General features: G+C 35.4%; 1 protein-coding gene across 1 annotated transcript; it reads left to right on the top strand.

The window, feature by feature from the left end:
• Window positions 1-6,972: 6,972 nt before the first annotated feature.
• Window positions 6,973-7,612, top strand: LOC148576121 (uncharacterized). Its single transcript, XM_088501559.1, has 3 exons — window positions 6,973-7,300; window positions 7,373-7,483; window positions 7,563-7,612. Exons 1-3 carry the CDS (start codon window positions 6,973-6,975, stop codon window positions 7,610-7,612), a joined length of 489 nt encoding a protein of 162 aa, XP_088357685.1.
• Window positions 7,613-25,289: the final 17,677 nt, after the last annotated feature.

Below are 25,289 nucleotides of genomic sequence, written 5' to 3'. Positions count from 1 at the left end.
CCGAGATTTTGATTGCCGGTGATTTCGGGTCGAGATAAAAGGAGTTGGGTTGTGGTTCCAATGTTGTGAGGTAGGGGCGCTTTCCAAAAACTATAGTTTATTATTGGAATTATTACATATGGGTACTGATGTGAGATATTGTGTATTTGGTGATTGTATCTGCCTTATGTACTATTTGATTGACTCGAATGACTATGGATGTTGGTTTGGCCGAATTGTTGTGTGGCTTGTGAAATGTAATGTTTGAAGTTGATTCTTTAAAGATTTGAAATGAGTTTAATCCGTTGAGGATTGGTTTGAATTGAGTCAATTATTTTGATGATGTGGAAGATAGAATACTCTTGAAATTCAGCCTGTGTTGCTTTAATTGATTTGGTTTTGATAAACGATTTATTGCTGAACCGATTCTTTAAAGCTTTGGAAATGAGTTAAATCGGTTGATATTGAGTTGATTTTTGAAATGGCTTCCTTGAGATATGCCACTGAGGTGACTGTTGGATTTAGCTTGCTTTTGAATTGATTTCTGGTTTTGAGCTGTTGAAAAAGAATGAGAAACGGTTTAGTTGGGACCCGAACCGGGTGGCAAAAGTCCAAGTTTTAGGGGAGGTGCTGCCGAAATTTCTATAGAATCCGAGTCCTTATTTGAGATGTTAATTGGGGAATTTTGAGTTTAATGCCTTTCCTATCTATTTTGAGGATTGTGAAATTATGGTTTCTTTATTACCTTTACTTAGAGCAATTAAGAAAGCGATGAAGTTATGCTTTGAAAGAATTATTGAAAAGAGAATCATGATTTATCCTTATTTTCCAAGAAGAACAGTATGTCTTTGGGTACAAGTCATTTGAAAGAGAATTTTGCTTTGAGGCTGTTTTAAAAGGTAAAATGGGTTTATGTTTTTCTCTATTAAACACAAAGATTGTCCCTTGGGAGAGTTTTCGTGATTTTAAAAGGAATTGGATTTCGATTGATGAGCCTCATTATTTTGACGTTTTAAATAAGATTCAAAGTATCTTTTGAACTCTAGTTTAACACAACGAAAATGATTCTCTTATCAGTTTGAAACGCTTCAGATTTAATTATGGAATTGAAGCCGGTTTTGTTTAAGTAAAGGAAATGGTTTTGAAAGAAGTAAAGGTTACGTGACTCGGTTTGGCTTAGATCCTATTTTCTTACTCAAATCAGAAAGCCAATGTTTTAATGATTTTAAATGATTTTGGCGAAATGAGATATGTTATTCTCCCCTAAAGACTTGGGACTCTGCCGAGAAACTTTGTTATAAAATCCCATTGTTGAATGGATGATTTTGAGTGTCTCCAAAAAGAATCTTTAACTTGCCATGGTTATGGAAGTTTGGAAAGAGGATGCCGAGAGTGGCATTGTTTTCAAAGGGAAATTTACCTTGAGTAAAAGTGGCTTATGAGCCTAAAATGATTTGAGAAATGAGATCTTTAAAGCCAAGGCTGAAAAGAGTTTAAACTCGATTTCAAAGTGAAATGAATTGAGGAAATGATTTATGGCTTAAATGCCGACTTTATGAATTTAATGATGTTGAATAGTGGAAGTGCTGTTTTGTTGTGAGCCGGAATGGCTGTGTATGATTATACATATTGGTTGGTTTTGGATTGAACCGTGAGCCGGAATGGCTGTGTATGATATGAATATTGGCTGGTTCTGGACTGAACCGTGAGCCGGATGGCTGAGATGGATGTTGATCCATGGATGAGATTGAATGCATGTTTATGCTGAATCATTGATAAATGTGAATGTTGCACTTCCACTATCTGAGATACGAGTTTCCCTGGGTAGTAGCAATGGCTAGCCACCACGTGCTCCAGGTCGAGACTTGATACTCTGTTGACCCTATGTCGTAAGTGTGGCCGGGCACTGTGAAAGGCCCGGATGAGCTCGCCCCCATAAATATTCACCAGTGATGGTGATGGATAAATATTCACCAGTGAGGGTGATGGATATAGATCATGATTATGATCAAGTTTATGATGAGTATAACTCGAGTTGGGGATGCACGACAGAGGGACAGTCCAATGGTTAGCTACCAGGACTTGTCGGGTTGGCTCTATAACCGACAGATGATATCATCAGCCACTAGGGACAGGCATGCATCATATGCATTTGTGTGACATTGGTTGGGTGTGCATATTATACTTGGTTTGCCTATGTGATTAATTGCTAACTGTTCTACTTGTAATAACTGTTTGTTTGTGCTTGAACTTCCTATCTGTGTTTGCATCTGGGACTCTGTTGGATTGTGGTGATTGGTTGTTGGTTGGATTGTTTGGGCCTAGGGCCGTGGTTGGAATGAGATGAACTGATGGTTGATTTCGATCTTGTGTTTCTGGTTTGGAATAAAATATGAAAGGCTATTTTGGTTTCGCTTAGATAAACCGTTTTGAAAGGCTTTTGAGTTTTTGAGAATTGAACGGTTCTTCTTTCTGAAAAGATTTCCGACTTTACTTTCATTGTAAACCGTTGTTTTTGAAAAGAGGCATAAGACGGTTATGAATCACTGGTGCGATTATCTTCATGTATCCTATTACAGTAATTCCTAAAAACCCTCTACTGAGAACCCTTTCGAGGATGATGTTCTCACCCCCCTACATTTTTCCCCTTTCAGGATATGGGCGCAGAAGTTACGAAGAGCTTATTTAATTGTTGTTGTGATGCTCTGTATTGTTTTAGTTATGGTTTATTGTACCCTCGCCTTTATCTTGATATATTCTGTAAGAGGGATAGGAATTGTATTGGATAATGCTTATAATATTATCTATGTATATAAGTGTATATATGTATGTACCCTTTATGAGTTTTTGTAAGTTGTATGGTATTTATGGATGTACGTTATCGAACGAAAGTATTTTTGGGAGCGGTATTGCGGTTTAAAGTTTCAAACAGGCTCATATTTTAGTATTAAGTAGTATAAGTGTCGTCGTAATGTCCGAGCTATCAGAGTCGCGCAGCCGAAAGTGTGAACTTTGGTAGTTAGGGCATTACATTATGGTATCAGAGCAGTTCTTCCTATAGAGCCTGAGGAATGGACTGACTATGCTTCAATTGCATACTCTGAGCGTTTGTCATGTATTAGGTCTTGTTGAATGACGAGAATTAGAGCTTTATGCACATGGCGGTCTATTGATTAACGCTGTTAGTCTTGCATTGCATAATTCCTGATATTAAGTTTGGCCAGCTTAATACTAGTGGATTTTGTATATGAAAGCACTGATGGGTTATCATAGATGAAATACGAGTTTTGGGTAAAGCGAATCGCGGGTTTTGAGAACGCTAGAAACTATTTCTCGAGGCTATTCAGTTTTGTGTCTTGAATTTCATTTGAGTCGACCTGTTCTTTCATGTCCTAACTTGAAGTTCTTAATTGCTGATCCTTTTGAGGAGTAGTTTGATTTTTAAACTTTATTCCTCTATCCATATGCATTCTTGAATGATCTTAGGTGCATATGCTTGTTTAGAATCCTTGATGCATCTGTCTTCCTCTGTTTGAGTTCTTCTTGATTCAAGTATTTTTTTTATATAGTCTTGAACTTGTCTTAATGTGTTGTGACTTTTAACTCTGGGTTCCGAGTTCATTCTTAGAGAACTTGTTGATTCAGTTTTCCTCTTATTTGACAGTGATTACAGCTAATTTTGGGATTTTTATAAAAATTGCTGTTGATTAGATATACACTTATCTATATGTGGAACTTTGAAGATTTCTTATACAGTTTAACAACTATTTATTTCTAATGCCTCGCCTGTACCTTTACTGGTTTATAGAACTGCACCTACTTAAAATACAAATTGACTTTCTAGTAACTTTACTATAGTTCCAATGGACATCTTTATTTGATTGTGTATTTGGATATTTTCCGAAATACTGGAAAGAAAGGATTTTTCGCTTTTATTCCGGTTGAGTTTCATTTGATAAGCTTTACTTAACTATTTTGAATTGAGTTTGGTTTAGCATACTACATGGTTTATGCCATTGTTGTTCTTTTGAAAATGTTGGATTCATAGCTTTCTTCTTATGAACGGACTGGTTCCTTCTTAAGCTTTTCACCTCTATGAATGTCATACGTGATTCTGTTTTTAACTAATCTTTTACATCTTGTGAACATTACCATTGATCTTGGTTTGTCCCCTCTTGTGAATCTCATCCTTATGTGGGTCAGTTGATTCGTTTCAAGATAGTGCATTGTTTACTCTCCCATTATCTCTACAAGAGTTTTTAGTTAAAGATTTATCATTGAAAAATTACAAATAATTGAGTTGTCTTTTCTATGACTTTTGTATTCTTTTGGATCAATTTAAAACTTGTTTGATATTTCATGTTTAGTGGATCTTGTTTGAACTACTCTAATTTAAGATCCTTTCTTGCAAAGCTTGACTCCTTTTTAGTACATCTTAGACTTCTTGAATGTTCTTCCGAGATGGTGATTTCAAGAACGCTTTTGGAGTCTTGTTCTGAACCTTTTAAAGAAGTTTCGAATTCTCTTTGACGAAATATTAAACGGAATTTATTTTCTGTTGTTTGATTGAGATTAAAACCATTGTCCAATTTTGACGAAATTAATTTAAAGTTGGCATGCGCTATTTTAAATGAAGTTTTGGAAAGCTTCCTTGTTTAGTGGAAACCGGTTTGTTTGTAACACACCACTTATTTCCTTACCAGATTGTGTGCAAATTTTTACTTTGGAGTTTCTTTTCTAAAAGGAGTTTAATTTTCCCTTTCATCCTTGCTACGAATGTTATACACGCTTGTTTGAATGTGAACTTTGAGAATTTTTGAACAAGCCTTTGATTTCTCTCCCGAGTTTTTATGAACTGCTTTTGGTTAAGTTGTGCTCTAATTATCCTTCTAAAATATTTGAGGAAATATTTTAGCTCTTAGCCAAAGTTGTGTGCATTTTGTTTTTGGAACTCTACAAAATCTACTTCAACATGAAATTGTATTAAAGTAAAGCCACGTTTATGTTTTTGTTACTCCCTTGAAGGATGTTTGTTGTTTAACTTCTCTTTCAGACTGCGAAGTGATATTTTTACAAGTTTTCGATTCTTTTAAGAACAACGTATTCGGAAGTATTTCAATTATGCTCTTGAGTTCTGTGAGCTTTGTCTTGGGTTTGAGAGATTCTCCTCTATAAACTTCATACTTCTTCGACTCACCTTGAATTTGTTTCAAACTAATGCGCTGATCCTTCTCCTTGTTGATCTTATTGGATTTCTTTGATTCAAGGGTTATCTTTGAGGTGGTCAATTGAATTGTGTCTAGTAAACTTCATTGCTTGAGTATCCTTGGTTATCTGGGATTGGATATATTCTCTCAAATCTATTATTGCTATCCTTGACAGTTGACTCTCCTTTCTAAGATCTTGCATTCTTCTGAGTAGACTCGAGAATTGTTTTGAGATCATGTACGACTTGTAGACGTAGTAACGCGATGCGTTAGTTAAGACGTGATATGTGTATATGGAAGTCGAAGCGGTAGGTGTGCAACGTATGAGCTATGGGCGTTTGTTTCCTTGCGAACGGATTTGTGGTCGTCAGGCTTGTGATCGAATTTGGGGTTTGTAAAGTGCTTGATGGAGTCAGAAAGTTGAAACTTTGAGGTTGATATGAAATTAGCGTGCGGATGTTAAGCACATCGTTTTAACTCCATCCTATTTGATAGCCTCTGATGCCTTGCCCTTCTACCACATGATTGACCCATGTTATCTTTCGCATGGAGCCTACCTTGTAACGTTTGCTTTGCAATCACACTCCTACCTTCACATCCTTATGCTTATGACAATCAAAGTATTTGAAAATCGTATATATGATTATATTCTGAGATATTTTTGCTTCTTCCTTAAATGTGTTCAAGGGTGAACTGTTATGGAATCTCTTTCATTTTGTATCAATTTTCGAGGGCGAAAATTCTTATAAGGTGGGTAGAATGTAAGGCCCAGAATCTTTGAAAAGTCTTATTATGATCAAGTCTCAAATCATATAGTTATTTATAACCTTAATTTCAGAGATTATTTTATTAAGGATAATTAAGGCAAGTTTTGATTTATTGAACTTGAGATAAGTTATGATTATTATCCAATTTTATAATTATTGGATTATTTTCTATATTTAAAGTATAAGGTTGATAGTTATGAAATAATAAGTATTTTATATGATTTAGATTAAATAAGTAATATTTTAAATATTATTACTGCTATTTTGGAAAATGAAGAAATTAAGTATATTATTTCTAATTTTTAGATTTGGGCATTTTATTGAAAATATTTTGTGAAATTGATGAGCAAATAGTATTTTCTATATACAATTAGTGTTGGATTTAATTTGGGTTTCAATTACTACATTATTCCCAATTTCATCTGAAATTACTAAAATGCCCCTAACCCTAATTTTTGAAAATGAAACCCTAATCCTAAAACCCTAACCCAATGACCCGGTTCCTTTCTCACCCAACCCAGCAGCAGCAACACAAATGTTTCTTTTTTTCCCTCAAACCCACACGCAGCAACAGTAGCAGATCGGAGGAGTGGGGAAGAGAGGAGGGGCGACGATGGCTGGGGCCTCATTGCCGCCGCCGTCCAGCTCAACGCCGCCGCACCCTACCTGTTTTCCTTCCTCCCCTCATTCACGCGACACATAGCAGCAACAGCTGCCAAACGAAGCAAAGAAAGAAAGAGGGAACGGAGTGCGGCAGGGAGAAGGAGAGGAGACGCGTCGGAGCCGCGGGGCCTCACCGCCACCGTCGCGTTGTGCCGCCGCATTCCACGCCTTGCCGCCACTGTTGTACACCGAAGGGAGAAAGAGAAAGAGACACGGAGTCAGCGTCGCGCAGAGAAGGAGTCGCTGCCAGCTCCATCGTCCTCACTGCCTTGCCACCGTCGAGCTCGCAACCTTGGAGGGAGCACAGCGCCGCCGTGAGTCCTGACCAGAAGAGAGCGAGAGACCAAGAGAGGAATATGGAGTCGGCGACGCACAGGGAGGCACTCGCCGCTGCCGTCGCGCGCCGTCGCCCGTCTGGGTTGCTCTGCCGCCGTGAATCTCCTCGCTGTTGGGGTCTCACCGTCGCCGTCCCTGTTGTGGCTGGTGTCGTCACTGAAGACCCACCATTGCTGGAGAAAGGAAGAGAGTCAGAGGAGGAGAGCCACGCCGGAGAAGAACTGCCGCGGAGCTGTCCCTGCCGCTGCGCCCAGCAGCTGTCGGGAGCTTTGTATCCGTTCATGGGGTGTGCCGGTAAGCTCATGCCGTCGGAAAACCTCGCTGCCATCACCGGAAAAGCCACTGCTAGTAAGGGTCTTGTCATTAGCCTCTGTCCTTTTGAATTCCGAGAATATTATGGTCGCTGCATGTTGGTTTCAGTTGTCGTGATCGGAATTCGTTGCCGCTGCCGCTTGAGGTGGCTGTTGGGGCTACCGCCCAACCGGTTCAGAGGTCGTTGCTGTTCGGTTCGGCCGTTCTTTCTTAGTTTCAGTAAGTATTCCGGTTTCGAGAGCTCTGCGTTAGTGTTCTGTTCTGTGTAATAAAGTAATCGTAATGTTAATGCTTTTAGGAGCTAGAATCCGGTTCGCTTGTGCCGTTTGGGGCTGTTTCTGCTTTTGAGAGAGCGGGCAGAGCCGAGATTTTGATTGCCGGTGATTTCGGGTCGAGATAAAAGGAGTTGGGTTGTGGTTCCAATGTTGTGAGGTAGGGGCGCTTTCCAAAAACTATAGTTTATTATTGGAATTATTACATATGGGTACTGATGTGAGATATTGTGTATTTGGTGATTGTATCTGCCTTATGTACTATTTGATTGACTCGAATGACTATGGATGTTGGTTTGGCCGAATTGTTGTGTGGCTTGTGAAATGTAATGTTTGAAGTTGATTCTTTAAAGATTTGAAATGAGTTTAATCCGTTGAGGATTGGTTTGAATTGAGTCAATTATTTTGATGATGTGGAAGATAGAATACTCTTGAAATTCAGCCTGTGTTGCTTTAATTGATTTGGTTTTGATAAACGATTTATTGCTGAACCGATTCTTTAAAGCTTTGGAAATGAGTTAAATCGGTTGATATTGAGTTGATTTTTGAAATGGCTTCCTTGAGATATGCCACTGAGGTGACTGTTGGATTTAGCTTGCTTTTGAATTGATTTCTGGTTTTGAGCTGTTGAAAAAGAATGAGAAACGGTTTAGTTGGGACCCGAACCGGGTGGCAAAAGTCCAAGTTTTAGGGGAGGTGCTGCCGAAATTTCTATAGAATCCGAGTCCTTATTTGAGATGTTAATTGGGGAATTTTGAGTTTAATGCCTTTCCTATCTATTTTGAGGATTGTGAAATTATGGTTTCTTTATTACCTTTACTTAGAGCAATTAAGAAAGCGATGAAGTTATGCTTTGAAAGAATTATTGAAAACAGAATCATGATTTATCCTTATTTTCCAAGAAGAACAGTATGTCTTTGGGTACAAGTCATTTGAAAGAGAATTTTGCTTTGAGGCTGTTTTAAAAGGTAAAACGGGTTTATGTTTTTCTCTATTAAACACAAAGATTGTCCCTTGGGAGAGTTTTCGTGATTTTAAAAGGAATTGGATTTCGATTGATGAGCCTCATTATTTTGACGTTTTAAATAAGATTCAAAGTATCTTTTGAACTCTAGTTTAACACAACGAAAATGATTCTCTTATCAGTTTGAAACGCTTCAGATTTAATTATGGAATTGAAGCCGGTTTTGTTTAAGTAAAGGAAATGGTTTTGAAAGAAGTAAAGGTTACGTGACTCGGTTTGGCTTAGATCCTATTTTCTTACTCAAATCAGAAAGCCAATGTTTTAATGATTTTAAATGATTTTGGCGAAATGAGATATGTTATTCTCCCCTAAAGACTTGGGACTCTGCCGAGAAACTTTGTTATAAAATCCCATTGTTGAATGGATGATTTTGAGTGTCTCCAAAAAGAATCTTTAACTTGCCATGGTTATGGAAGTTTGGAAAGAGGATGCCGAGAGTGGCATTGTTTTCAAAGGGAAATTTACCTTGAGTAAAAGTGGCTTATGAGCCTAAAATGATTTGAGAAATGAGATCTTTAAAGCCAAGGCTGAAAAGAGTTGAAACTCGATTTCAAAGTGAAATGAATTGAGGAAATGATTTATGGCTTAAATGCCGACTTTATGAATTTAATGATGTTGAATGGTGGAAGTGCTGTTTTGTTGTGAGCCGGAATGGCTGTGTATGATTATACATATTGGTTGGTTTTGGATTGAACCGTGAGCCGAAATGGCTGTGTATGATATGAATATTGGCTGGTTCTGGACTGAACCGTGAGCCGGATGGCTGAGATGGATGTTGATCCATGGATGAGATTGAATGCATGTTTATGCTGAATCATTGATAAATGTGAATGTTGCACTTCCACTATCTTAGATACGAGTTTCCCTGGGTAGTAGCAGTGGCTAGCCACCACGTGCTCCAGGTCGAGACTTGATACTCTGTTGACCCTATGTCGTAAGTGTGGCCGGGCACTGTGAAAGGCCCGGATGAGCTCGCCCCCATAAATATTCACCAGTGATGGTGATGGATAAATATTCACCAGTGAGGGTGATGGATATAGATCATGATTATGATCAAGTTTATGATGAGTATAACTCGAGTTGGGGATGCACGACAGAGGGACAGTCCAATGGTTAGCTACCAGGACTTGTCGGGTTGGCTCTATAACCGACAGATGATATCATCAGCCACTAGGGACAGGCATGCATCATATGCATTTGTGTGACATTGGTTGGGTGTGCATATTATACTTGGTTTGCCTATGTGATTAATTGCTAACTGTTCTACTTGTAATAACTGTTTGTTTGTGCTTGAACTTCCTATCTGTGTTTGCATCTGGGACTCTGTTGGATTGTGGTGATTGGTTGTTGGTTGGATTGTTTGGGCCTAGGGCCGTGGTTGGAATGAGATGAACTGATGGTTGATTTCGATCTTGTGTTTCTGGTTTGGAATAAAATATGAAAGGCTATTTTGGTTTCGCTTAGATAAACCGTTTTGAAAGGCTTTTGAGTTTTTGAGAATTGAACGGTTCTTCTTTCTGAAAAGATTTCCGACTTTACTTTCATTGTAAACCGTTGTTTTTGAAAAGAGGCATAAGACGGTTATGAATCACTGGTGCGATTATCTTCATGTATCCTATTACAGTAATTCCTAAAAACCCTCTACTGAGAACCCTTTCGAGGATGATGTTCTCACCCCCCTACATTTTTCCCCTTTCAGGATATGGGCGCAGAAGTTACGAAGAGCTTATTTAATTGTTGTTGTGATGCTCTGTATTGTTTTAGTTATGGTTTATTGTACCCTCGCCTTTATCTTGATATATTCTGTAAGAGGGATAGGAATTGTATTGGATAATGCTTATAATATTATCTATGTGTATAAGTGTATATATGTATGTACCCTTTATGAGTTTTTGTAAGTTGTATGGTATTTATGGATGTACGTTATCGAACGAAAGTATTTTTAGGAGCGGTATTGCGGTTTAAAGTTTCAAACAGGCTCATATTTTAGTATTAAGTAGTATAAGTGTCGTCGTAATGTCCGAGCTATCAGAGTCGCGCAGCCAGAAGTGTGAACTTTGGTAGTTAGGGCATTACAATTACGAGTAATGATTTTCTTAGATTTTTTTGTTATGAGTAATTTAGATTATTTTGTTGTACAGTAATTATGGAACTGTTCTTGTTGTTCACATGTTGTATTTTTTTATTTAATCATGGAATTGTTCTTGTTGTTTTTATTCAGTGTTGTGTTTATTTAATGAGTAAAGTATCGTTTTTGTCCCAACGTTTGGGATAAGTGCCAAAATTGTCCCTAACGTTTATATCGTCTTATTTACATTCCTAACATTTCAAAATTGACTTAATGTTGTCTTGCCGTTAGAGATCTGTTAACAAAATCGACGGCAGGACAAAATTGAGACGATTTTGAAAAGTTAGGGACTTAGATAGGACGAAAACATTGGGGACAAAAATGATACATAGAAATAAATTTTAATTTTATCCTTCAATAATATCAATTTTTTACAGTACATAGTTATTCAATTATTTTTTAATTACATCTAAGTAAATTACAAATAATCACATTACTTTCATTCTAAATAAAATTATTTTTTTTATGTAATCTTACTCTTAAAGATTTTTCTCATAATGAAATATATATAAAATTACTAGAATCACATTATTTTATTGTATATGTATCATTTTTTTCCAAGTTTATGTACTACTCATTCTACCAATATTTCACGATGAGTAAAAATATTTAAGAGTAAAATTATAAAAAATAAATTTATTTAGAATAAAAGTAATATGATTAAGTGTAATTTACCTAGATGTGATTAAAAAATAATTGAATAAATATGTACTGTAAAAAATTGATATTATTGGAGGATAAAATTTAAATTTATTTTTATGTATCATTTTTGTCCCTAACGTTTTCGTCCTAGTTAAATCCCTAACGTTTCAAAATCGTCTCAATTTTGTTCCGCCGTCAATTTTGTTAACAGAACTCTAACGGCAGGACAACATTAAGTCAATTTTGAAACGTTAGGGACTTAAATAGGATGATATAAATGTTAGGGACAATTTTGGGACTTACCCCAAAATGTTGGGGACAAAAACGTTGGGGACTTCTCCTCCAGTCCTCCTCCACTTCCACTTGGCTTCAGGTGTGATACTTTCTCCTTCTCTGTATAATCTATTGCACTTAAGAGTTTATCCATCTCTGTAATTTATTGCAAGTTTTTGTGCTTGTGTCCTAGTATATAAATCATAATCTGTGCTTCTATGTATAATCACTTTCTCTGTATAAATCTTAACCTTTCTCGCACCAGGTTGGTTATATTTCTTATTGTTGATTATTATTCTTTTATTTCTTTACTGATGGATTCTGCTATTTTTTTTAATTATAGTGATGATTTAGGGTTTTATTTTTGTTTTGTTTATTTTTTTGCTCCGTTTATTTTTTGTTCTGTTTATTAGGGTTTTTATTTTTTTAATTCTATTTTGAATTTCTATTTTTATGATTCTAATTCTTGATTTTCTGTTTGTAGGTTTGTTGTTACAATTCTGATGTCTGAATCAGTTCTATTCTGATTTGTTTTTTGTTCTGATTTTATTTGTTCTTTCTGATTCAGTTTGGTTCTATTTCTAATTTGGTCTCTTACTTTTTTTGCTTCTTGATTTTTTTGAGTCAGGTTGATTATGGTTCCATTTGCTTTTGCTATGTTTGCAAAATTCTTAATGATTTTAACTTGTATGTGCTTATGCTAATTTGTGCTACGTGGCGTGTGGAAGCTCTGTTGGGCGGTTTGACCCTCTTCGATTCGTTCCTCCTATCGTCGCTGTCGTAGGAAGATCTCCTCTCATCCAAGTGCTCTCTCTCTCTATCTTTGCCGGCAGTTCCCATTCCTCCATTACCGTCACAAAGGTCAAGCGTGGCATCGCTGAGCCCAACGGCCTTACTTCTAGCTCTCTCTCGCTCTTTCCGTCCGAGCTCACTTCCTTTTCTCTGTCGCTGTCATTGCCCATTCCTCCGTCACTGTCATTACCCTTCCTTCCTCGCGTCGGTAAGCTCTCTATCTTCAATTTATTTATGCTTGTTTAATTATAAGTTGCCAAGTTAGGTTTAATTGTGAGTTGCTGGGTTTAATTTTGAGTTGCTAAGTTAATAATAATGATTTTTTTTATGTTTGCTTATTCTGAGTTGTTGATTTTCTGAAATGTTGTTGCTGATTATGGGAAATGAATGACGATGTTGCTGATTTTTTTATGGTTAAATTTTTTTGGTTGTATGTTGAACATTATGTTTGTCATTTACTTTCAATTTGATCTGCTTGGTTAATGAGATTCGTTCACGTGAATATGTAAGAACATGAAGATTTGGACTTTTTATTTCATCCACGGATAACTCATGGTTTTAAAATAGTCATAAAGAGAATGAGCGAGGGTGTAAGAGTGGGAATTTAAGGGAGTGGGTGAGGGTCAGGGAGGGCATTGAGAAATTGGAGGATATACTATATAGATGATAGTGATATGGAAATGTACTGATCTTCGCCTGTCCCAAAGGATAGAGGTATTGATTAGTTGATTGCATTATTATTGACTTTTGTTAAAGCCAATTCTTTTCTGCCTTTTCCCCTTCCTTATGTTATTTTTTTCTTGTTTATTTTTTTAAATCATTATGTATTGTTCTAATTGATACTCATACAAAGTAATAGCAATTATTCTGTATTGTGGCATGAACCTTCTTGTTTATTTGCGTATTCATTCATGTTGTTTGCAAGTAGCAAAGATAGTGGAATTTTTATTATTATTGGCTAATTGCATTTAATTAATTATAAAGTTAGAATTAAGGTAATAGTGGATGATGAAATGCCTGAAAATGAAGAAGATTCGGCTCAGAAATCGAAGAAAAAGAAATAGGAAGCTCAGATGAAAGAGGAAGATAACAAAAAGTTCTCAGCTTCCAATAGTTATTAGGGGTGAGACTGGCCATCCTGTTTCGAAACGTGAAGAAGATGATAGGGAAAGTGAAGATGAGGATGGTTTTCCCATTTCTACTGCTGAGAAAGGTAAATCTGAAGTTAAAGGAAACAAAGCACATAAGACAGCTGAGGAAGCTGGCAAAAATGCAGGTGTTAATCATTCTCCAAGCTTAAAATGGAAAGTCAAAAGTGCTGATAGAGATGAATCGCAGCACCAAGACAGGTGAGATAAATATACTGATTTAGTGACATCTTACATCTTCTCTGTGCCAACTAGCCTTTGTTTTTTTTTAAAAGGGTCACTGAAAAAGAACACTTTGTGCCTTTTGTTTAATTTATACTAACTGTTTTGCACTTCTTTTTCTCTCCTGATAATGATTTCATATAATTTTCAAGAAACAGAAGAAGAAAAAGAGCAAGTTGAAAGAACCTAGTAAAGGGAAAAGTGCTCAGGCACCAGGCAAAAGAGTAGCTCCTGGAAAGAAGGTTAACATCCTCTACTAATTGAGTTGGTTGAACTTGCACAAATTACTACTATAGACTGATGTTATTGAACCTATTTTCTAATGCAATCTCTTTTAATGGGAATCAAATGTTTGGTTTCAGGTCAGTGTTAAATACTCAATTATTTTACTCTCTCTTTTTTCAATGTCTCTTATCAATTATTCAACTATTTGCTGGCTCATGCTATTTTCAACTCACCCTATTCTCTTCGGTTGAGAGGAGCTGAAAATGAATTATGTTTGTGTTTATTAGTAAAGTTTCTGCTTTAATTTCTCATCTTGCTTTCTTCAATTTGATTCTGTTGTTTATCTTGATTAATTTCTTTTGCAATGCAAACAAGAATCACATGATGTGTAGTGTAGTACAGTACCTTTGATTTTGACTGTTGTTAGATTCTTTATGATTATGAATTTCTTTTCTTTTCTTTTTTGTTGAATCTCTTGCTATTTTTTTGGTGATCATTTTCTATGAATTCATTTGTGGAATTCTGCATCATGGGTTAGTTTGGTTTATAATTCTATGACCTCATGTATGGACAAAATTTTTCATTTCTCTATTGATTTGTGTTGCTTTTTTGTAATATGTAGAACTGATCAGGTAATCAACACTCAATTGATGGTTTCTCAGTAAATTTACCAAAAATGGGTCATGCATTTTTCTCCATATTTCATCTTGAAACAAAGGTGGTTATAGCTTATTGGCATTACATTCGCATTGTGTAAATTAAATTATTAGTTTTGTTATAGAATTGTAATTTTTTAATTATAATTATATCATGTAAATAATTATGTAAATCAATAAAAAATCAATTCTTTTTATATTTTCTTGTTTTCTCCTTTCAAAAGCATGGGTGTATGTCTCCTATTGGCAAAGCGTAGCCAAAACCAACTTAACGGCATGTTTTTAAAAGCGTGGTTGTATCGCCACTTTTTGGCACACTTTAAAAGCATGGTGAAAAGATATCGCTACACTTTTTTTGCATTTTAAAGCGTGGCAAAAGTCAGTTTTTCTTGTAATGTGAGATACTTATCGATTTGTTACTAATTTAAAAGGAATTTTTTATGACATTTTGCGATAGTATTGCAACTAATTGGCTACATATTATTTCCTAGCAAGTTAGCAACTACTTCAAAACTTTACTTTATCATTTAGCATAGCTTTGGTTTAGCGACAAAATTCCTACAAATTTGATTAAGGATTTTCAAAGATTAGCTATATATTTGCTACAAAATATGACAGATTTGCAACTATATTAGCGGACAACTTGCGACGAGTTTGGTTTGGAAAAATTCTTCATTAATTAGCGTCAACTAAGCATTCCATCTATGAAGTTAGCTTGCATTTAGCGATGAGTCTGCTGCAGCAGAGTTTGTCGCTAATTAGCGACTATCGTTTAGTCTATTTCTTCTATGGAATTAGCTTTTACTTTAGTGATGGATTTGCGACTATTTATTCGGTAGCTAAAAAATTTTCTGATGAATTAGCGACTGTTGTGTTTGCCTCACTGATCTGCGACTTGTAATTAGCGAGGAAAGCATTAGTTTCTAGGTGGTAGCTAATCCTTCACAAATTATATTTTGCATCAGATTAGCGATGATTTTACGACCCTTTTGTTGTAGCTAATAAGCCATATTCTTGTAGTGATATTAAGTTACTGGATAAGTAATCAGCATATATTATATATTGTTATAATTGTGAGATGATCGATTTTGTTGTCATCACAAGTCAAATCTGTCTTATGAAACTTTATAGTATGATTTTGTAAAAATATGGGAAAAATCAAATTCTATAGTTCATCTTATTCGTATTCCCATTCTCATTTATGTTTCTGTCAACCATCCCACCTTGGCTGCTTTGCACAAAGTGATAAAGAGCTTTTGTTTGAGGGAGGGGGATGATTTACATTATTTGTTTACCTGAAAGGACTTTGATATTGCAAACATGTTGACTTGTGTGTTTCTTAGCTTTCTTTTCCTTTATTAAGTGTACACTACGAAGCTATGCATCTTGTCCTTATATTATGCTGCTTTATGATAAATATTTGTTATTGAGAATAACATGTTATTTTTCTTCTGATAGTTTGTAATATTATCTTTCACATCTTGTCCCTAATTTATCTACATATTTTTAACCTTGAAGAAGGTCTAGTATATCTATTTTGTTTTGCATGAAAAACTTAGTACAAGGGAGAAGTTCGCTAGACTTGACATTATTTTGAAGAGTTCTCAAATTATGTTTTGTGTGGAGAGGTCATAAAAACTGTCCACTGTCTCTTTTTTCAGATGCAAGATTTCATGGAGTATTTTAGGAGCAGCATTGAAGGAGAAAAATCTGGTGTGGCTATGGTTAGGAAATACTTTGCCATGTTTTGAAACATGGCTAGAACTAAAAATGCCAAGTAAAGTAAAAGAGGTATGGTGCTTTGTCTTTTATTCTATAATTTGGTGTGTGGAATGCTAAAAATAGTTATATCTAAAGGAAGTAGATTACATTTGGACGACATGAAAGGAGAAATAACGAGTTTAAAATTTGGTTTAAAGGAAGTAATTTAAATTTGGATTAAATTTGATTTCTTTTGGTTGTTCTGCATGTTCTTGTTCTTGTGTTTTGATATGAATCTCACTTTTCTTGTATGGAACTTTGTGAGTGTAAAAGCATGAAAAACATTATTGGAGTTTACATTATGTTATTTTGCACGTTTGATATTGTGTTCATGGTGTCATGGAGCAGAGTTTCTGTAATGTTATGATCGGGTTTGTCTATTTTTTGGGGGAAAAATGTTGGACTGGGTTTCTTGAGGGGTAAATTACTGCAATATGCGGTATATGGGAGTTTATGGGGAGGGGGTAAAGGATGGAATATAAGCTTGACAGTGTATTGGATTTTCTATTAGTGCAACATAGATTGAGATTCGGAAAGTACAAGAGAGATTTGTATTCTTTGCAAAAGGAAGAGAAAAACTTGCAGGCCGTGTGGAGCCCTGATGGCAAATTAATCGCCATTCTTATAAGTTCCTTTGAATGTTGATATGTGCATAGTAAATTAGTGAGCATTTTGAAAATATTTTGATCATACATGTTTGATTAAGAGATAATAAGTAATCCTGCATATTTGTTAATGATTATGAAATGTGGCTTACAACCTTTGGAGGATGTATGCAAATAAAAAATGAAGCTGCCAATTAGGATTCATATTATCTGATTGTTAGTAGGCTATATTGTGAAATGAAAAATGCTGCTTACTTAGTCTATTCTAGATTTAGAAAGCTTGTTGGATTAGCCTTTATATCCAAAATAAGAACAGTTAAAACCTTTATGGTTACTTATTTTTTCATGTCTATATCTAGGTACTAGTGAGATATCATACGTTCAATTTCATCTAGGGTCTTTTTTTTTTCCCAAATTCACAATCCTAGTAACTTGTGCCTTGAAATTACTATATTGTGTATTGGCTGAGAAATAAGTAATGAATTGGCTGTTTTTTATGGAACCGTAGATGGTGGAAATATCCACGTTTTAGGGGAGGTTTTGCTAAAATTTTTCTAAAAATTTTGAATAAAAGTTAATGGAAAAAATTATAATTGGTGTTATATCTTGTTTTTAATTTTTTGTTTCGGTTTTTCTCATTTACAGGAGTGCTAAAATGGTGACAACATGCTACCTAAAGAACTCAAGAATATTTTGATTCATAGAGACACTAATCTATGTTACACTTTTAACTTTTGGTTGAACTAGTGTAAGAAATATAACTTGTAGAACTAATCAATGTAGACACTAATGTTATTTTGTTTTAAAAAAAATTTAGTTAAATGAAGTATGTTTGAATTATCTATATGTTTACATATTATATAAATATCAATTTACTCAGTAAAATACTTAATATATCAGTTAATTAAAAAAAATAATTTGGTAAATTATGCATGCAATTTGTATTTAAAAAATAAAAAAATTATTATAAAATAAATATTGTGCTTTTGTAACTAAAGAAAAAAAATGTTACAAAATCAAGTTATATTTTGTAACAAAATTTTATGATAGGAAAAAATATTTTGAAGATCAAAATTTGTTATCATTTTTGTAACAAATTTCGGTTTTTGTATCAAAAAAATTTGTTACAAAATATTACTTTGAATTGTAACAGTTCTATTTTTTGTTACAAAAAACATATTGCAAGACCTTTTTTTGTTATCTTTTTGTTTCAAAATTTTGGTTTTTTGTAACAATTTTTTTTATTACAAATATTATTTTTTCTTGTAGTGTGCTATTTTAACTTCTTCAATTTTAGGTATAAATATACCTGCTTCTTTCTAGGTGAAAGAATCACACTTCTCCCTTGTTTGAGGTAATGACTTAGCATGATACTTAGAAACACGTTCTGTTAAAGTAGATGATTCTAGAATATTTTTATTATCTGACTTTGATTTACTTGGAACCTAAAATATAAGAAAAATAAAATATTATTAGACCACCCACAATATAGATGACTTTGATTTACTATAACTGTTGAGGGAGCAATTAATATACATCTGTGCATAATGATACATATGCATACAGCTACAAAGTGTAAATGCTCTGTGTGTGCATGCATCTATATATTTTATATTATAGCTAAAATCAACAATTTTAATTTAGACAAATTTTAACTTATTTTCAGGCATTATGTTTTAGCCAAAAAATGATAAAATCAGAGTATCATAAACAGATATGTCACCTGACATAACATTCACTACCAATCATCAAATATTCTTCCTAAAGTCTACTTCGACCTTTTAAATTCTCCAGAGAAACAAGACTTATTTATCCTTTAACCATAATATAATTAGAGAATATAAATGCATTGCTTTGTCTATGCAATCCATTTTTTTGGGTCTTGGTAATAAAAGTATTAGAAGAAAACAGAGTACAAAGACCATAGAGGATATAAATGCATTGCTTTGTCTATGCAATCCATTGTTCTCAAGAATTATTGATTGCATAGGTGATATTTCACTTCTATTTCATCTTCTTTTCGAATCTAAACTTTTCAGGATTTTAAGGTTCCACCACCTATTATTGTTCGGCAATCTCCTCTAACTTCAAGTCACTACAAAAAATTCTGGTTAAAACGACAATTTTTTTGGATATTTACGGCGGTTTAAACTACCATTATTACCAAGAATAACGGTTTTAGAAAGCGACGTAATTCCGGGTGCCATTCTGGTTATTACGGCGGCTTTCACAAATCTACCACACATTTTCTGGGTTAAAACGGCAGTTCAAACCGCCGTTATTTCCAAATAAAATGACAATTTTTGGTTGGCCGCCGTTATTTCCATGGTAAAAATGGCTTTCTTTGATTGGTTAAAATGGCATTTTTGAACCGTCATTTTTACCCTAACAAAGTGACATTTTTGTTAGTTAAAACGGCATTTTTGAACCGCCGTTTTTATCCTAGCAGTGACGTTTTTATTGGTTAAAACGGCATTTGGAACTGCAGTTTTTATCGGGTCAAAATGGTGTTTCATGTTGTTTAAAATGGCAGTTACAAACCGTCTTTTTTACCGGATAAAAGTGATATTTTTTATCTTTTAAAAATACAGTTTTTACTGTTGTTTTTATCATGCTAAACAAATAATTTTTTTATTAAAATTCCACAATAACAAAATCATAATCCATAGACAAAATATTATATAACTCAAAGTATTAAACATAATATATGATTTTTTAGTATTGCAAAAAAAAAAAGTAATAACTCCTATACAAAGTATCAAACTAAGAAATATTATTAGTTCTATTACATTCGGAGTTTTCCTAGAGATGCTCAAAATGTAACACCCTAACTATCAAAGCTCACGCTTCCGGCTGCGCAACTCTGATAGCTCGGACATTACGGCGACTCTTATACTATTTAATACTAAAATATGGGCCTGTTTCAAATTTTAAACCGCAATACCGATCCAAAAATACTTTCGTTCGATAACATACATCTATAGATACCATACAACTTACAAAAACTCATAAAGAGTACATCTATATATATGTAGTATTACCAGCATTAGCCAATACAATCCCTATCCCTCTTACAGAATATATCAAGATAAAGGCGAGGGAACAATAAACAATAACTAAAGCAATACAAACATCATGACAACAACTAGATAAGCTCTTCATGACTTCTGCGTCCATATCCTGAAAGGGGAAAAATGTAGGGGGTGAGAACATCATCCTCGAAAGGGTTCTCAGTAGAGGGTTTTTTGGGAATTACTGTAATAGGATACGTGAAGATAAACCGTACCAGTGATTAATAACCGTCTTATGCCTCTTTTCAAAGATAACGGTTTACATTAAAAGTAAAGTCAGAAATCTTTTCTGAAAGAGGAACCGTTCAATTCTCAAAAACCCAAAAGCTTTTCAAAAAGGTTTATCTATGCTGAACCAAAATAGCCTTTCATGCTTTTCCAAACCAGAAACATAAAACCGAAACCAACCATCGGTCCACCTCATTTCAGCCACGGCCCTAGGCCCAAACACTCCAACCAACAACCAATCACCACAGTCCAACAAAGTCTCAGTCGCAAACACAAATAGGAAGATTCAAGCACAAACAAACAGTTATTGCAAGTAGAACAATTAGCAGTTAATCACAAGTAGTCACAAAGGCAAACCAAGTATAATATGCACACCCAAACAATGTCACATAGATGCATATGATGAATGCCTGTCCTAGTGGTTGATGATATCATCTGTCGGTTATAGAGCCAACCCGACAAGTCCTGGTAGCTAACCATTGGACTGTCCCTCTGTCGCGCATCCCCAACTCGAGTTAATCTCGATCATCATCATGATCATAATCATAATTCATATCCAACACCCTCACTGGTGTATATTCACGGGGGCGAGCACATCCGTGACTTTCACAGTGCCCGACCACACTTACGACATAGGGTCAACAGAGTCTCGAGTCTCCACCTAGAGCACATGGTGGCTAGCCACTGCTTTCTTCCAGGGAACTCGTGTCTCAGATAGTGGAAGTGCAAAATCACAATTATCAATATCTCAGCATATATGCATTCATTCTCAGCCATAGATTAACATCCATCTCAGCCATCCGGCTTAAATTCATAATTCATAATTAGCCATACGGCTCATAATTCATTCGGCAATCAGCCATAATTTAATAGCATACACAGCCATTCCAGCTCATAACAAAATAGCACTTCCACCATTCAACATCATCAAATTCATAAAATTAGTATTTAAGCCATAAATCACTTTTTCTCAATTCATTTCATTTTGAAATCAAGTTTTAACTCTTTTCAGCCTTGGCTTTAAAGATCTCATTTCTGAAATCATCTCAGGCTTATAAGCCACTCTTACTCAAAGTAAGTTCCCTTTTTAAAACAAAGCCACCCTCAGCATTCTCTTTCCAAAACTTCCAAAACCATGGCAAGTTAAGGATTTATTTTGAAACATTTAAAATTATCCATCCAACAACGGGATTTTATAACAAAAGTTCCTTGGCAGAGTCTCAAGTCTTTAGGGGAGATCAACATAACTCATTTCATCAAATTCCCTTAAAATCATTAAAATCTTGGCTTCCTGATTTGAGTAAAAAAATAGGATCTAAGGCAAACCGAGTCATGTAATCAATTACTCTTTTCAAAGCCATTTCCTTTACTTAAACAAAAACCAGCTTTAACCCCATGGGAAGTTCTAAAGCGTTTCAACTGCTCAAAAATTGTTTTAGTCTTGCAAACATTCAGAACTCAAAGAGTACTTAAAACTTTTTCCAAAACAGTTTAGAATGAAACTTGTCAATAGACGTTCAGGTTCTTTCAAAGTCACTGAAACTTCTCTAATTGAAACCCTCAAATCAATTCAAAGGCATAAACCCTTTTCACATTTAAAACAGCCTTAAAGCATAAGTTTCATCTAAATGACTTGTTCACAAGGGAAATATAATACTTTTCTTAAGAAACAAGACTAAATCACAATTTCCTTTTTAATAATTCATTTCAGAAGCATAAGTCATCCCTTTCTTAATAATTCAGAAAACATAGTAGAAATCTTTAACTCATGAGTTTTCGAATAATGTTTTAGTAAAGTCCCAGATTCTACCGGAATTTCGGCAGCATCTTCCCTAAAACTTGGACTTTGCCACCCAGTTCGGGTCCCAACAAAACCGTTCCACAATCCTTTTCAACAGCCCAAAATCCAAAATCAGTTCAAAGGCAAGCCAAATCCAACAGTCACCTCATTTCCATATTTCAAGGAAACTGTTTCAAAATCAAATCATTATCAGCCGAATAAACTCATTTCTAAAGCTTTAAAGAAATGGTTCAGCAACAATCATTTATCAACACCAGATCATTTAAAGCAAACCAGGCTGAATCCAAGAGTGTATTCTATTTTTCACATTTTCAAGAAAATTAACTCAAATCAATTCTCAACGGATTAAACTTGATCTCAAATCTTTAAAAAAATCAATTTGAAAAGCATTATCTTTCACAAAACCGCACAACAATCCAGCCAACAAACATTTATTATCATTTGAGACAATCAAACAATACATAACACTGATACAATCACCAAATACACATTGTCTCACATCTGTATCCATATGTAATAATTTCAATACATAAAACATAGTTTTTGGAAAGCGCCCCTACCTCAAAACAAAAATCCAAAACCCAAACATCTCACAGAGTCCTTTCCGCCTCAACCCGAACTGACGGCAACCAAAACCTCAGCTCCCAGCCACTTTCGCAATAACCATGGCAACACTAATCGCAACATACAATAACTGAGACTCAATCTTATAGCAATTAACACCACAAAACCTCAGCGTATGATAACAAAACAATAACCAAAAGGGCTTTCAAATCAAAAACGCTTATCGAAACTAAGAAAGAACGGCCAAATCAAGCAACGGTAGTCCCGGCGGTGGTTCTGGTAACAACCGCGCTACACCCAATGACCAGAATGGCAGCAATCAGAACTCGAACCTATGTTACCAAGCCTCAAAATCTTTAACCAAGCATAACAGAATACTGACTAAAAAGGATTTCCAAAATGAACATGCTTACCGCAACAAGGAAATAACTACACCGAGTAGCGGCAGCCCCGATGGTGGTTCCAGCAATACCCGCGCTACTCCCGGTGAGCAGATCGTTGGAAGCAGCGATGCAGCCGCTCCGAGTGGCAAGCACGGCGACGGACAACACCAGCGGCGGTGAATGGCAGTAGCTCCGGCGTGGGTCCGGCGGCGGCAACTCACGATAACTCCTAGCACAAACAGCCTCAGTACAACTCTCATGGCAGAGATGAATTTTAACGGATAAGGAAGCTGAAGACGGTTTAGTGCTTACCAAACGACACCGCTTCAGTGGCGGTTTCCAGCAGACAGGCACAGCGGCGTAGCTCCAGACGGCAGAGGCGACAACAGCACCTTCCTCCACCCCGCGTGTGCACTCTTGGTTTGTGAGCCGCCAAGGACAGCGACGAAGGAGGCCTTAGCAGCGACAACGACGCGGCTCCAAGGTGGCGGCAGGAACCTCGAAGGCGTTCAGACTCCACCGCAATGGCGGGCTCGTGGCGGGCACGGCAGTGGCTTCTCCTTCCCAGTCCTGGCTCGCGCTCGTCACCCTCTCTCATGGCTCGTTTCGATCTCTCTCTCTCTCTCAGCCTGGTTCAGCGACATCAGCAGCGAGACGGACTTGACGGAAAGCAGAATGGCGAGGCTTATCGCAGAAGGCGTGACGGTGACTGCGGCGTTGGTAAGCCCTGGCTGTGGCGCTGTCCCTGCCTCTCCGATTCCATCTCCTCTTCTATGATGTTTTCCTCTATGCGTGTGTGTGTTGCTACGCTGAGGGAGGGTGAGGCTGCTGCCTGATTTGGGGGAAAGGGTTGCGGCGGCTAGGTTTGGGAAGGATTAGGGTTTTATTTTCAAAAGTTAGGGCTAGGGGCATTTTAGTAATTTCAAATGAAATTGGGAATAATATAGTAATTGAAACCCAAATTAAATCCAACACTAATTGTATATAGAAAATACTATTTGCTCATCAATTTTACAATTTATCTTCAATAAAATGTCCAAATCAGATAATTAGAAATAATATAATTAAATCCTTTATTCTTCCAAAATAGTAGTATCAATATATTAATTGTTTAGTCCAAATCATATAAAAATTCTTATTATTTCACAACTACCAACTTTCTAATTTGAATACAGAAAATAATTCAATAATTGTAAAATTAGATAATAATCTTAATTTATTTCAAATTTAATTAATCGAAACTTGCTTTAATATTCTTTAATAAAGAAATTTCTGAAATTAAAGCTACAGAAATATTGAATTTGAAATTAGCTCATGATAGCCCTTTTTCAAAAGTTCTGGGTCTTACACAAAAAGTTTGCTACAAGTCTTTCCAACATTTTCATTGTTCATGTCCGTGTGAATAAATATTACCTGCAAAAGAAAATTAAACGTTAGAAATAATTAGTTGCTCAAATAAAGAATAAACTACCAGCATTTTGAAGAAGAGAAAACTAAACCAGCAACCTCACAAGAAATATGCTATTTGATAAGAACTCATTATTAATTAGGAGTAGCTATCTTTTTAACCTCTTTGGCTCCATCTTGTTTGTATGTATCTGTCATTCTCTTAACTTTCTCAAAGTTCAAGAACTCACTTTGCAAGACACTCAATTACTATCTACTCCACTAACAGTATTAATAATAAATCAAATACAACTAACTAGCTATCTAGAGAGATATACATACTAATAATTAGTACCTGGTCTTGGCTTAATCTGGCTCCCTTTGCTGAGAATATAGACCAAAATGAATAACCACTCCAGCCTTAAATATTTGCAAACTCAGTTTATCAAACAAATTAGATAGTTTAGTATATTTTCATTGTAGGAAGAAATCTTAATATATATTCTCCTTTTAAAAATATACTGAACTAAAAAAACTAACTAACAAATTTGGAAGTGGCAAGGAATATAATATTTCACATTTGTCGATATATTAAGATGTTGATTAATATTATTAAATCATCTCTTTTTTAAGTATTATTTCATTTTAACATCAAAATTAAATATAAAAGTAAAAATGCTTGTTCATTAGAGCCTGTGATAAAATCTAAGAGTAAGTATGCAAAAAATAAGGCAATGTAGTTCACAAATATCTATAACCAGCATTAAAAAGACGCTCATGGGGGGAAATGGCAAGTAATGGAAGCAAAATTAGACAGATTTGGAAATTCACGAGGTGGTCTCCT

This window comes from Arachis ipaensis, chromosome B1 (genome assembly GCF_059453495.1).
Source record: "Arachis ipaensis isolate K30076 ecotype BB chromosome B1, ASM5945349v1, whole genome shotgun sequence".
NCBI lineage: Eukaryota > Viridiplantae > Streptophyta > Magnoliopsida > Fabales > Fabaceae > Arachis > Arachis ipaensis.
Note: the sequence above shows the minus strand (reverse complement) of the source record. Positions and strands in the feature narration are given on the sequence as shown.

Bases quoted from the DNA above. Each gene is read 5' to 3' on its own strand.
- LOC148576121 (XM_088501559.1), top strand. From the start codon at position 6,973: ATGGAGTCGGCGACGCACAGGGAGGCACTCGCCGCTGCCGTCGCGCGC. The intron at 7,301-7,372 runs GTAAGGGTCTTG...TGTTGGTTTCAG, and splicing joins CACCGGAAAAGCCACTGCTA to TTGTCGTGATCGGAATTCGT. The intron at 7,484-7,562 runs GTAAGTATTCCG...TAATGCTTTTAG, and splicing joins GCCGTTCTTTCTTAGTTTCA to GAGCTAGAATCCGGTTCGCT.